Here is a 14,256-nt window from a genome sequence, read left to right as displayed (position 1 = left end):
GAACGTCGTTGAAGTAAGGATGCTACGCCTTTTTTAAAAAGTTAAAAAAAATAATTAGTTATATATATATATATATTATGTATAAATGATGGAATTCTATTCAGTGGATACTTCGGCCCTATGTTCAAGGGCAGTCTTCAGCACGACACGAGAAAAATTTTACCAAGTTTTTTTCAAAATTAATTAAATACTAGCCTAGAAAATTCATCTTGTTGCTACGGAATCGCCTATATAACGCCACATAACCCGTTGTGGCACAGTGGATTGATGAGCAGCAACTCCCCGCGCTGTAACTGAGACGTCAATTTTTCGTCCTATGCGCCAGCGATGGCTAAGGAGAATCCTTTGCTTTATTCTATAACGCCACATAACCTTACGCAAAGTGAAATTTTGAATCATAGCTGAAGTCAACTTGGCATTGCCTATGTTACGGACAGATTTTGCTGCATAAGATTACAAACCGTAGCATAAAATCTTTGTTAGGTTAGTTTGAAAGGTTTCCCGGTGTAGTATGAAAGAGCCATTGACATCAACAAAATTAGGGTAAGGTTTTTATTCTATTTTGTTGATATGCTTTTGTATTCTAATTCTGAATAATCCGCTGAAGCTATAAAACATAAAATGGGTAAAGATGAGTTGACACACACATAAGTCTTATTATTTAAAGATATTGAGCCACGCGCCAATGGTCCATAAATGTCTCTATAGTCATATTAAAGAGCAGTATCAATTTAGTGATAATCACTGTGGAAACCCTACACATACAAGTCTTAACAGAACGATTAATATAGGACGGTATCCCTTTTTGTCTTTCTGCTTCCATAAAAATCCCCTGGTAAGACAACCTGATGAGTTGAAAACCTTTTGTTTCTCACTGTGGGGTACAGACTAGGCTTGTTTGTTCCCTAGATCAGGCATTTACACACGAATAGTTTTCAGAGAAGTGGGCAATAAGGAAGAAATAGACTTTATTAATAATTTTAATAAGAAGTGATTCGAAAATTGGGAAATGTTTGGTTTTAGTTTCCCACCCTCCCCCTGTGTGCACACTTGCACTAATTACACGGAAAGTTAAAAGTTGTTATACAAAGATTGGTTCGGAGGTCGAGGAGGACTTATGTACACCCGGGTTACGCAACCCCTTATTTTCCTGTTGGTAAATAAAAGAATGAGGCTGATATCTTTCCAATATTGAAAAGAAAGTTGTCCCAATCATTGAGGGAAGTTTAATATCTCATATCCTACTATTCCCAAGCGTTTATTTACCTTTTATTTATAAAAAAAAGAATAAAAGTTTAATTTGCTTGTGTGGAGGAAGTAAGTAGCATATTGCGTTTCTTTTAATAATAGAACTTTTTGTGGAAAATGAAGAATAAAAAGGTGATAAGCATAATGAAATGTATCTTGTGTTTTTTGATGAGATTTTTGAAATTACCTTTTGGGGCTCATTTGATTTAAAAATGGTTATTGTAACAATACCAGTAAAAAGTTAAGTTATCAAGAACAGTGAAGAGGATATCTGGTTTTTTTGAATTGGTCAAATGGAAACTTACGTGGTGCATGTTTTTTAAAAATTATAAAAAGTCTGGAGTTTAATTCTTAAAGAAAAAGATCTACATATATATTTGTGCAGCTTTATGGCTACACATGTATTTGTGTGGAGCTGCATAGGTAGCTGTGTCCTTATATGCAGCATATGTAGCTGTGTAGCTTTATGGCACCAAACATCTTGACAAGATGTAGCTTTCCTTTAAAGGAGGAGTTGTCTTTGGTAATCAAGAGATTGTTAATGTGTGAAGTCTTACGGACGTCAAGTAATTAATCAAATTTGACTAACTAATTTAGCATATTTTTTTTGTGGTTTTATGTGGCAAAACTGATGAAAATGTGTTACTGCCCAAAACTTCCTGATTTTGAAATAGTTAAAAGAAAAATATTAGAAAATTGAGGTTTTCATGTATGTATAGACAAAGAGTTATGAAAAACTGATTTTAAATTGAGGTTCTTGGGGCTCTGACGAAGATTGGAAACCCTTTTAGCCCAACTTTGTTGCCGCGGGGATCGATCTCTGAATCCCTTGTTGCCATGCAGGGCATCAATATAAGTTAAAAGTAGACTAACTCGTCTGTATCCAACCAGGCGTCCACAGCGTGAAGAAAGAACTTAACACAAAAATACATAAAAAAAGATAGGAAGTTTTAAAATCAACGAATGTTAAAAGGGAAAACAATCAAACCAAATATGTAAAATTGCTATATTATGACACAAATCATGGTTTATGGCACGGAGTGGATCTATGGTTTATTGTCTTGGAGTAGCAATTGTATATATATTTTTTTTTATTTTTTTTTATTTTTATTCGGACGGAAAGTGTTAACAAATCTTACTAATTAATTTAACATATTTATTTTTACGGTTCAATTTTACAACACTGGCGAAAATGGGCTACTGCCCTAAAGCTTCTTAACTTTGAAACAGCTAAAAGAAGAATCTTATAAATTAGTGGTTTTCAGGTATGGACAGACAAAAAGCTAAGAAAAACTGTTTTTAAATCGCTGTTCTTGGTGCTTCAACGAAGATAGGTTACCCTCTATTAACCTTCCCGAGCCCTATCTGTTTGTGAAGAGTATCGAATTTCGCCTTAAATGCTGTTTTTTATTCATAAAAAAGTCTGTCCTGCCGCATTTCAAAAATTAAAATAATTTGAAGGGAGGTAAATTGGGTTATCATATTACTATTCAGTTAAAAATCATATTTAGCTATAAGAAATGCTGTATCATATAGTGAGCAAATTATGGCAACTGATTAAAACAAAAAAGAAAATTAACAAAATAATAGCTTTATATATCGAAATTGAAAACTCAGCAACAGGAAATTTCTGCATTGTAAGAAGTTAAGGACGCCTGAAGAGAATAAAAAAAAAGGAAAGATAACGCTATCTACTGAATTGACAAAATATTTCTGCCGCAATAATTCAAAAGACGTTATGTTTTGTGACAAAAACTTTTCAGGAAATAGAAAAAAACTGAATTTAAGTTTTTTTTTTGGCTGTATTGGCGACCGGTTATTTATGAAATAAGGTTTCTAGGTACCAAAAATGCAGTAGGAGGTTTTAATATCATAGGCTTTATTTTTTTCGGAAAGACCTCCTTCTCCTTTTGTGTTCGTACCTTTCACCGACTGCGGTTCGATCCAGTTTCCTCCTATTATGGTCATGCTAATTATAGCTATTGTAAAAAATTGGGCTGTTTTGCCAGATTTAGTCCATTAATCTTCGATTTCGGCTGGAGCAGTTCAAAACCCAGTTTGCGAAAAAATCTAAAAAAAAAACTCGGGGATGAAAACGGATGGAAAAAAAGCTCTTGGGATGGAAATTTTTGCCATAAAACGAAGTTAAGTTTATTTTAGGTGTGATTAGGCATGACATTTGATATGGTAGATTCGGTTTTAGTGCTTTCGACTTTCGCTAACTCGAAATTCACGGGACTCCCATTTTACTTCGAGTTGCGTATAGTCGGATATATGCATATTTCAAGTTATAGAGGTCATTCTACATAAAATTTGAATTTTCAAGGTTACGAGTTGTACAGGTAAACCAAATAGGAATTCTAGTTACAGAAGCACACAAAATCACTAAATTTACTCCCTACAGCCGGGTACAAAGTTAAGAATAACTTTATTAGTGTATTATAGACTTGGCATGTCATGGCTACTTTCAAATGTCAAGACTGACTTTGAAATGTCAATAATAAATTTGGTTTGCTAGGAAATAGAAACCTGAACATTAACAGAATCTGATACAAAAATATGTTGAACAAAATTAATACATATGAAAGTTTACACACTGAATCCTGAATACCTGGAATTTCGACAAACAGAGGTCTGATAGAAAAACTCGAATTTCGAGCTGTAGAGGTACTTTTCGGGACACTTTGACTTAAAGAGGTAAAATATGACCACAAAATTACTTCGAACTATGCATGGTTTCTTCTTCGATTTAGACAGGTTTTTCCAAGGGAATTGAAAATAATTCAAAATATCGAGGATTTTCAGTTATCGGAGTGAGAATTATTGAGTCCACTGTAAAAGCAGTCGTTTGTGCAAAGAAGGGATATTTAAGGGCTTAAACATAAAAATACAGTTTTTATGTCTAAGGCTCTGTTGTTTTTTTTTGCTATGTTCCCGATATTAAATAATTTTCTAGATCTGACCAACAAAAAAGAAATGATATACCATGCTTGAAGTAACTAAAAAATGAGATAGCTACATCAATCGTGAAATGGAATTTGATTAAAATATGGTTAAATATTTAGTTAAGTTTAAAAAGCATTGAATTTATAAGCATTGATCAATTTGTTTAAATTAAAAAATGAGAATTTTGGGGGAGAGGAATTTGAATTTACAGGGTTTTTGATAGCACAAAAAAAATGGTTTTTTTGAGTGAATTAAACTTACAGCAATAGATCTGCTGTCCGAACTAATGGTTGACAGTAATATCGTATCAACAATAATACTGCAGCAGTGGTAACAGTAACAGCAGTAATGTCGTGCCAAGGAATTAGGCTTTCAGAGCATGGTCTATAACCCAAATAATGGTCTGGGGAGGTGTTTCCATTATCATACACCCACCGTTTCTCCTTGTGAGATTTAAAAGGCTCCAAATAAATAATATAATTAATTTGTCGGAACCATCTGTAGATTAGACAGAAATAGAAAATTACTGCCTACTCAGCAAACATATGAGATAAAGGTGGAAAAGCAGATAAAGAAGAGAAAGAAGAAGGCAAAACTGGATACCGGGAGAGAATGGTCGAATTCGAATTATTATTTTACTTTGGCTGTGGACTTGACCTAAAGACTAGAAATTGCTTTTCCAAGGCCTACAGTTCAAGAAAAGCTGACTCTCAGACTAAACTTAAATTTTGAAAAGAGACATAGGACCCATTTTCACAGAATCAATTGCTTTTTAGAAATGGACTGAGAGTGGAAATTAAAAAATACTTACTAGACCCGAATTTGGGTGGTATATTCATTCTTGAGCACAATGACAAGCTTTCATGGCTAGATATGAATTTTGTCAGAATGTTTGTTATTTATTTAAATCTAAATAATTTACAATACACGCACTTTCAATTAAAACGAGTAAAGTTCAACCGTATCCTACAAGCTAAACAGGGGCGAATCTCTAACATTTTTATTGGAGGGCAAGAGGGGTCCATATCCGGATGGTTAAGGGGCATGGGATATATAATAATTTTCTTTCAACATTATTGGGGGCCAACTGCCCCCTCCCCCCATTGCTTCCGTCCAAAAGACGCCCCTGGGGCTATCTAGAGATAATATTCAGTCTCATCGAGGAATTTATTGATGTTTATCCCTCCTCACCTTCTCCAGAAAGAGGATTAATCATTCATTTCTATTAATGTGTTTTAAATATATGTAATAAAGCCAACAAAAAAACTAAGAAAAACTCCATATTTAGAATAACAAATTATTCCAGGGACTTCCACTGTATAAGGATAGAAAATAATCAACCAATAGAAATTCATGTTATTCACTTTCATTTAGGAAATACATACTAGATGATCGTTTTACTACATGATCGTTTATTTTAGGAGGCCTGAATCTTCCTAATGGCATATTTCCATACTTTCTCCTGGTTACTTTTTAGATAGAAATTGCATATTAACAGAAACTGGATGGGTTAATTTCGTAGCTCAGGAAATGGAGGTATTTCTTTCTTCGGAAATCAAGAAGAATTTGGAAAAACTTGGGTATTGGTGCCGATTAATTGAAAATCTTCCCCAGATTTTGAAAAATAACTTTTTCTTGCATCATTATAACAAACTAAGAAATTCATGCTTTTTTATTTTCGTGGATTGTCACAGCTGAATTTAGGCCCTTTTTTTTCTCTTCTAGAAAAATTTCTCCGCTGGCAAAAATTAATTCAATAAAATCACATTTGAAAATTAGACTGTTTGTAATGGTAGCAACAGCTTAGCTTCTTGATATTTTATCAAAAACCAGCAAAGGGGTATGTAAATGTTTTTTCTCTTCTAATGTATTAACCAAAGAAGTCCAAGGTTTTGCGCAGTACATTACAAAAAAGGTGATATACAGTGAAAAAAATCGAAAGTTAAATATAAAAAAAAATAAAACCAAAGCAATCAAACTAAATATATAGAATTGCTACTCGAAGACACAACCCGCTGTCCCAATCCGTATCACAAACTGTGGCTTATGTCATGGAGTACTTATTTTACATACTCTGTTTTATTGTTTTCCTTATTTTCTTCGTTGATTTTAAACTTCCAACCCCTTTTCATCTTTATTCTTTTTTTTCTTACAAAATAATTACCTTTAGCACATTAAATTTTTCTTTTTTTTTGTTTGTTTCTCTTTTCTCCTGTTTATTTTTTCTCCTTTTGTTCCTACTGGCCTTAGGTGTGTTCTTCTTTTCAAAATCTTCTTTTTGTTTTGTTCTCTGGCGATTGATTCAGAAGCATGAAAATATCAGATACGGTCTTAAGGCATGGCAGCGACAATGCTGTTTTATGCAGGTGAAATTGTAATATATTCAGTAAACTGATCATTTGATTTTTCTTTTAGTACATTTGTGAGAATCATGTCCAACGTTTTTCAAAAAGAAGCCTATTCACAGGATTAAAAGCTGTTAACCATCTTGGTCGACCAGACATGACATCATTCCTTAAATTGTATGCATGACATCATTCCATGCATGTGAAATTGCAATATATTCATTAGACTGATCATTTGATTTTTCTTTTAGTACATTTGTGAGAATCATTTCCAACGTTTTTCGAAGAGAAGCCTATTCACAGGATTAAAAGCTGTTAACCATTTTGGTCGACCAGACATGACATCATTCCTTAAATTTGTTCAGAAGAAACATAGCTATGTAAGTATTAAATGTATAAGTCTAGTCTTATTGTTTTGACTGTATGTCCCACATTTTAAGAGCATTAATTTTCTTTCCAAGAGATATTTACTGCTGCAGTAAACTTATATAATTTGTACTGGTCACTCTTGGATCAACTTTTAAATGAAAGTTTTTATTAATATACAGTTTTTGTTTACTTAAAACATTTTTAAATTGTTGGTTATGTTGGGTTTTACTTCGCTCTCGTTTATTAGATAATAGCTACTGCTGCAACTGTTGCTGTATCCAGGTGGCTGGTCTACCCGGTTTGAACCCTCTACCCCCACCGAAATTTGTGTCCGATCCTTTTAAAAGTAGCAAAAATAACGTTATGCATGTAATGTACGTGTAATAGCTGTCCACGCGAAGATTTTTCGTTTACCCCCCTCCAATCGATATCTTGGATAAGACCCTGGGTCCAGCCATGATGACCTATGAACAAGAGTTGGGGTCATAGAATAACTTTCCGACCTAAATATTTTAGAAAATTTGGATGATTTGTTCCAAAAGTCATCTTTAAGATGACTTTTAAGATCTTTTATGTAGGCTGACCTAAAAGAATTTTTTCTTAAATATAAACTAGTAAACAAAATAATATAAATCTATTAATTTAAGCTGAATTTCTACAGTTATAACGTAGATATCAATGTAAAGGTAAATCATTTTCGACTAATCATTTTTTTCCTCTTTTTACAAGTAGTTTTTAGATTCCAAGATTGTCTAAAAAACGCCATATGTGCTTGGGGACTCTTTTCGTCCAACACTGTTGCATACTCTTCTTTTCTGATTATTCAAAATATAGGAAAGAGCAATGAAAGTAGAATTATGTTGCCAGTAGGCCCACCAGGTTAAATTCAAGTAGCCCCCTTAAACTGCCTAGAGTTTTTCAAGCTAGCCCAGGCTTATTTTTTCCAGACTCTATTTTGGCCTGAAGCAACTCTTAAAGTTTAAAAAGATGAGTTAATTATAATTTTTAGAGAATTTGCAGCTTTAGTCCTATATCAATGCAGGTTAGGCATATCAATTATTCGTTCTTTTAAATTTTCCACTTTTTATAAAGTCACCAGACGCTACACTGTTACTGGGACTGGTGGTTTTGCTCCCTGTCTTTCCCTGTTATCCTCTTATTTTTTCTCTTTTCTATTGTGTTTCCTATTCTCTTTGTCTGATTCACTGATGTAGAACCCACTCTTCCCTAAAGAAATGATTTTATTTTGTCTTGCTGCTTTTTCACAGATTGATTATATAGGAAAGTTTTGCAACAGATGAACAAAGGCGAAGAGAAGGGAGACTAAGAGGCGCTGAGGGGTATCACCAGTAGTCTGTTTCTTAACTCAAATATGGGTATCATTGAACCCAATTTAAGCTCCGTTGTTGCTATCCGAATTGCTATTCACAGTTTCTGTTTGCTCGCGAAGCCAGAGTGGCTAAATACAAAAACTGCCGATAACAATATCTTGAATTGACCTGATTAGACAAGACATTTAAAATAGGGCCTTCAAATACAAATAAAGGTTTAAACTTGTCCTTTAATGGCGCAGCAGGACGGATCTCTGCTTGGTAATACGGAATCCGGAGTTCAAGCTAAACTGTAGTAACCCGCTACAGAGCTTGAACAAGGTCGTATCCAGGTCTGATTACCAGTTTTCAACCCACGTCCCCCCAAAATTTTGTCCAAAAGCAGCAAAAATGCATATTCCTGGATGTACGTAGCATAGATGTATATCTTAGCTGCAGTAGGCTCGGTGCAAACAGTTTTGTAGCTGGTTTGTCATTAATTAATCATTCATTAATCAATGAATGGAATAAAAATGTAAAACAACCTTTCAAACTTCAAAATAAGTATAAAAATTACATAATCATTCCTAGTCAATCTATATATATATATATATATATATATATATATATATATATATATATATATATATATATATATATATATATAAGTTGTTTGTTTGTGGGTCTGTCGACTGACGTCATTATAAGGATTGAGCTGTATGTCGTCATGAAGTTGTTTGTCGACAGACGAAATTACAGACCGGGACACCGGGACACAAATGACGACCAGGACACCAGGAAACAGGGAATGTAAATGGACACAGGGAATATAAATGACGACCGAGACACTCAAAGTGTAATGACAGACCGGGACACCGGGACACAAATGACGACCGGGACACCGGGACGCAAATGACGACCGGGACACGGGGAATATAAATGACAACCGGGACACTCGAAAGAGAAATTACAGACTGTGACACTGGGACACAAATGACGACCGGGACACAGGAACAAAACTACAACGGGGACGCCGAGGGGCACAGGGGGATACAGAAATGACGACGGGGACACGGAATGTTCGATTAGCAATCACCATCAACAAAGCTCAAGTGCAATCAATAGAATAATGAGGTATAGATCTGAATACGGATTGTTTTTCCCATGGACAATTTATGTTGCATGTTCAAGAGTCGGTAAACCTGAAAATCTATTTATATGCACAGACAATGGGACAGCCAAGAATGTTGTATATTCGCAAGTTTTACGTAGTTAAATATATATATATATATATATATATATATATATATATATATATATATATATATATATATATATATATATATATATATATATATATATATATATATATATATATATATATTTTTATATATATATATATATATATATATATATATTCACAGGTGGGACAGAGGGACACAACTACAATGGCGCGTAACTAATATGGCGCGTAACGACTTACGCGCGCGGGGGGTCTTGGGGGGTGTGAAGCGCCCCCACCAACTAGGTGTTGGGGTGGCACGAAGCGCCACCCCAACACCTAGTTTGTGGGGGCCAACTAATTTTTAATAAAAAAAAATTCTGTTTAATTTTTTTTCTTATCAGTTTTATAATTTCATGTACAAAATTTTCTTCAACATCGTCTTGAATTAGCTGACAATTTCATAATTACTTATTAACAATTTCCCATTAAAATTAAATTAAATAAACCAATTAGCAATTAACAAAATCCAATTAACAAAGTTTAAAATAAGTATAAAAATTATATAATCATGCCTAGTCACTTTTTAATTAAAGAAATTTCTGTTTAATATTTTTCCTCTCAGTTTTATAATTTCACATACAAAAATTTTTTCAACAACGTTTTGAATTAGATGACAATTTCATAATTACTTAGTAATAATTTTCCATTAACAGTGAATTAAATTAACCAATTAGCAATTAACAAAATCCACTAGTAACAATTTTATTAGCTAGTGGATACATTAAAGGAACCGGAAACGGACCTTTAATCTTGAACTTAATGCAATTATCTATGCATCGGGATTGCTACTAGCATTAAGAAGACAAAAAGATAAATTATTTAAACTCTAAAAGAACCATTGAAGTTAAACTCAATATTATTTTCTACCATGTGAGGTATAGTTTCCTAGGGGGAGTATTATTTAGGCTTTCATAACTGCCTAAATTACTTGAAAAAATTTCCGAGCTCCGTGTAAAATCACTAGCTGTTTAAACTCTTGAGTGCCTAGCAGGTTCATATCCATGTTTGTTTTCGGGGGGGGGGGGGGTATAAAAGGTTTTCACTTAGGTAACTATTGTCATTCAATGCAAATAAATATAAGATGAATGACAAAACTCAGATTGATCCATGACAGAAAAATTTAGCTGAATTTAAAGAAATAAATATTAAAGATAGTTTATTTACCTTTGATGATGGAATATTAAAATTTACTTTATTTTTGTATGTGTTTTTTTGTCCCCACGATTGGATGGCCTCCCACGACCCTTCTGCCCAGTATTTCTTTTCTCTTTTCGTTTCTTTTCTTCCTTGTTTTTAAGTTTTTTTGTCATTATTTTTTTTAATCAAGTTGATTTTTGCTTTTAATACAATAATTGTGACGAAAATTATAGTTTTGTCTATGCCCTATTATTTACGTACCGGACCTTACGAGCTCTGCTCTCTGTTGGGGCTTAATGTTTTTTTTAGTATATAAAATGAACAGGCTAAGTTTCGGAGGGGGAGTTACAAAAATAAATAAAAAAACACATCAATTTTTTTTATATTCATTTTGTTACGTTTTTAAGAGTTGGACAAACATTTTTTGGGGAGAGGGGGTCAAACAACCTATCCCTCCCCCTGGATATGGTCTTGGTACCTAGAAAACTTGACGCATAACGAAGCCGTGTAGGTAAGAGTGAGGTACAAGAGCTGAGTATGCTTTCTAAAAGACACTATATATTCCCTTTGCTCCAGAGAGAATAATTGATTTTGGGTCATTGTGGCTTTCTGACTAACCTAATTTACCAGCCTATATTCTGTCAAAGATTTGGTTTCATCGCAGATAGCCTTGTTCCTACTTAGTGGAGCAAATTGTATTTCTATCTGAGGGTTTCAATTAATGTCAAATTACTTATACTAAATATGACCTGAAATTAATAGCCTCTTCTGAATGGAGATACATGCTGAAGGATTTGTCAGCGAACTATTAATATGATAGCAAAAGACAGTCATAAATTGGACAGCAGACATGTTCACATAATTTTTTCTGAAGGGTAAGATATGTACTTATGAAAGTAAGTGAGACAATGGGGAAAATTTGGAAAGAGGGTATGGACGAGCCCATTCCTCTCTGTAGTGCTCAGAATTGCTGTTGGGAGGAGGTGCGGCATGGACCGTCCAAGGACTAGTCTGACCAATTCTACGGCCTTTAAGCTATCTAAATTGTCAATTCTTGTTTGAGTGCAGTCTTACTGGATCCAATCTTGCTTAGATATTAAATTCTTTTGTTGGGAGTTATAAACAGAAACAGCTCTGAAAAACGGGAGGCACGGGGGATTCGGGCCTCCAAAAGCTAATCTGACCGTATCTATAAAACAAAATTGTCAATGAATATTATCGCTACATATTTCAGAAACCCATCAAGGCACCACAAAAGAATAAGGAAAAAAAAAAGCAAAACTCGCGAAATTACCAAAATTACCAAAAATTACCAAAGAAAAAAACGCAATTTCATGAATTTAAAAATTGAAACAAGTCATATTTAGAAGCTTAGGGCCGGTCATTTTTCAATGGAACAATCATCTGACGAAAACAAAAAAATGTTCATGATTTTGAGTGTTTCAATTTTTGATGGTAGAAGTAACTTATGTAGTGTACATGACAATTTCTTTTTTTTTCCATTTTTTTTTTCTATTCTGATTTTCAGAAGATATCCTTGTTGCTATCAAATCAAAATACTGCTCAAGTTCTTTGGGACCAGAAACTTCAAAAAGGAAAAAAGTAAATTTTGGCCTCTGAAAAGCTCGTAAACTTCAGGAACATTTGTCTGTAAATTACCCAGTAACATAAGAGAAATATACAAGAGGAAATAAGGTTCCTCAGAAATACGACTTTTCTCTATGTTTATTTATACAGACAGATAAGTGGGACTAAATTTTAAAATAGCGAGAAAATCATAATTAAATTTGAATATATATAATTTAGTGTCGATAGGCCGTTTGATAAAATACAGGATCACCCTATCTCGTCTGTTATGAACTTTTGGCGGTCTTGCCATAACTTGTATAGCTTTGATAAGTGATCAGAATAAATAACAGAAAACTAAAAGCTGACACCTACTTTGCCCGAAATCTCAGAAAACCGAAATCTCAGAAACCGAAATCTCAGAAAACTTCTTCCGTTGAGTGCCTGGATAGATGATATTCAGATTAAATGAAGCTTACATCGGTAGAAAGCATGAATTATATATTTTTTTTATGGAACGGAGCCGAATTTTCTTTTGGAATTTGAGAAAAGTCAGTCTCTAAAAACATTCTAGCATTCTTGGAAAACATTAAAAATCAGCTCAAAAGAAATATCATGAAATAAATTTGACAGCTTAGTGAGTTCCCTGTTGTGTTAACCGCCTTGATTGAAATCTTTGTCGGCACAGCTTGTAAATTATTTATATTTTAGATATATTGAATACACTCTGGTTTGCTTAACAATTAGTAAGAGATTATGCGTTTCCTTTCTTTTAAACTACTCTTCGTTGGCTTTCTGATCTGTTAACACATTTAAGATCCCAGATCATTTTTTAACAAAATTGCTTCGGAAATTCCCTGTGGCTTTGGGAAAATTTGCTAATGGGCCCTTTGTCTTTGAGACTGTCAGCTGACGCTGAGACTCGGTAAATGACGCATCGAATAGTCTTTAGATTTGTCTTCTGTATGGTCCCGGGAAAGGTCGTATCCCAGGAGGAGGGTTTGGGGATTTGAATCCCCCCGAAATGTTTGTCTGACTCGTAAAAACTTAATAAAAATGAATACAAAAAATTTTTGATGGATTTTAAGTTTTTTACTGTATTTTCTCCTCAAAAAAAATCCTGCATCCGGTCTCGGGACTCCCGGGGCTTTATTTTACTTTTCATTCTTTTTATTTGCGCTGAGGACGGCCGAGATGAAGTATTGGCTGAAATACTGTCATCTATCTTTTTATTGGCTGTTGAATCACCTTGTTTTTCTTCATTGTTCTATGGTTTCTCGTTTTTATCAATGGAAGTGGCCATGGACGTATCCAGCATTTTTTTTTCAGGTTAGGGTAAAAAAAATAATTAAAAAACGCATCAAAAATTTAGGTATATACGTCTGACAAAGATTATTTTTGAGGGGGGAGGGAGTTCAAATCCAGTAATTCCCCTGGGTACGGCTATTGAGCTTTATCTCTGGAGCACTGCATTTTAGTGTTCTGTTTTGGATCTCATATTCATTTTTGTAAAACATGACGAGGAGGTGTTGTGGAGGAAATCCAGATATCTTGCAGGCAAGGTATGGGAACAAGACCAATTGCCTAGCTTGTCCTATTTAATCTTCACAGCTTTTCTCTTCTATTATAGGTCAGTAAAATTGGCGTATTCAGCTGTGGTCCGCGACCCTTAACGAAATCAATCAGCACTGCTTGCGAGGAGGTCAACACAGGTCGTCGCCTACCTTATTTTATTCATCATTATGAAAACTTTGGATAGATATTTTACTCATTCTGCGTAGCCATGAGAGTCAGGTTGATTTAGCTCTGACAAGTTTGTGCGATTGATATTTGTGATGATAGTAGGTGTTACGGGTGTGTGTCAAACTTGGTAACATCATATTATTCATGATTAGTGTTTAGTAATTTATAAGCGATTTTTATATGGTGATAGAATTGACGTTGCCGTTTGATGATTTGTTTCCTAGCTCGAGTCCATTTGTCTAATTAGTGCATTTTCTCAACATAAATAGTGATAAACTATGAACATATTAGCTTGAAAAAAATTAAA

At 34.0% G+C, this 14,256-nt stretch overlaps 1 protein-coding gene across 2 annotated transcripts in view; it reads left to right on the top strand.

Annotated features, from left to right (window-relative positions):
- The window catches only part of LOC136039608 (dual oxidase-like), a 180,335-nt gene extending 166,079 nt beyond the window's left edge, over window positions 1-14,256 (top strand). The window contains exons 22-23 of one of the 2 annotated variants that reach the window (XM_065723497.1): window positions 6,791-6,919; window positions 13,837-14,256. In XM_065723497.1, the coding sequence (XP_065579569.1) occupies window positions 6,791-6,919; window positions 13,837-13,965 (258 nt within the window). In that variant the 3' untranslated portion in view covers window positions 13,966-14,256. Of the gene's footprint in view, window positions 1-6,609; window positions 6,742-6,790; window positions 6,920-13,836 lie in introns of those variants that run through there. The other variant, XM_065723498.1, reaches the window with a different exon arrangement.

The sequence above is a fragment of the Artemia franciscana genome, chromosome 19 (genome assembly GCF_032884065.1).
Source record: "Artemia franciscana chromosome 19, ASM3288406v1, whole genome shotgun sequence".
Lineage (NCBI taxonomy): Eukaryota > Metazoa > Arthropoda > Branchiopoda > Anostraca > Artemiidae > Artemia > Artemia franciscana.
This window is presented reverse-complemented; position numbering and strand designations above follow the sequence as displayed.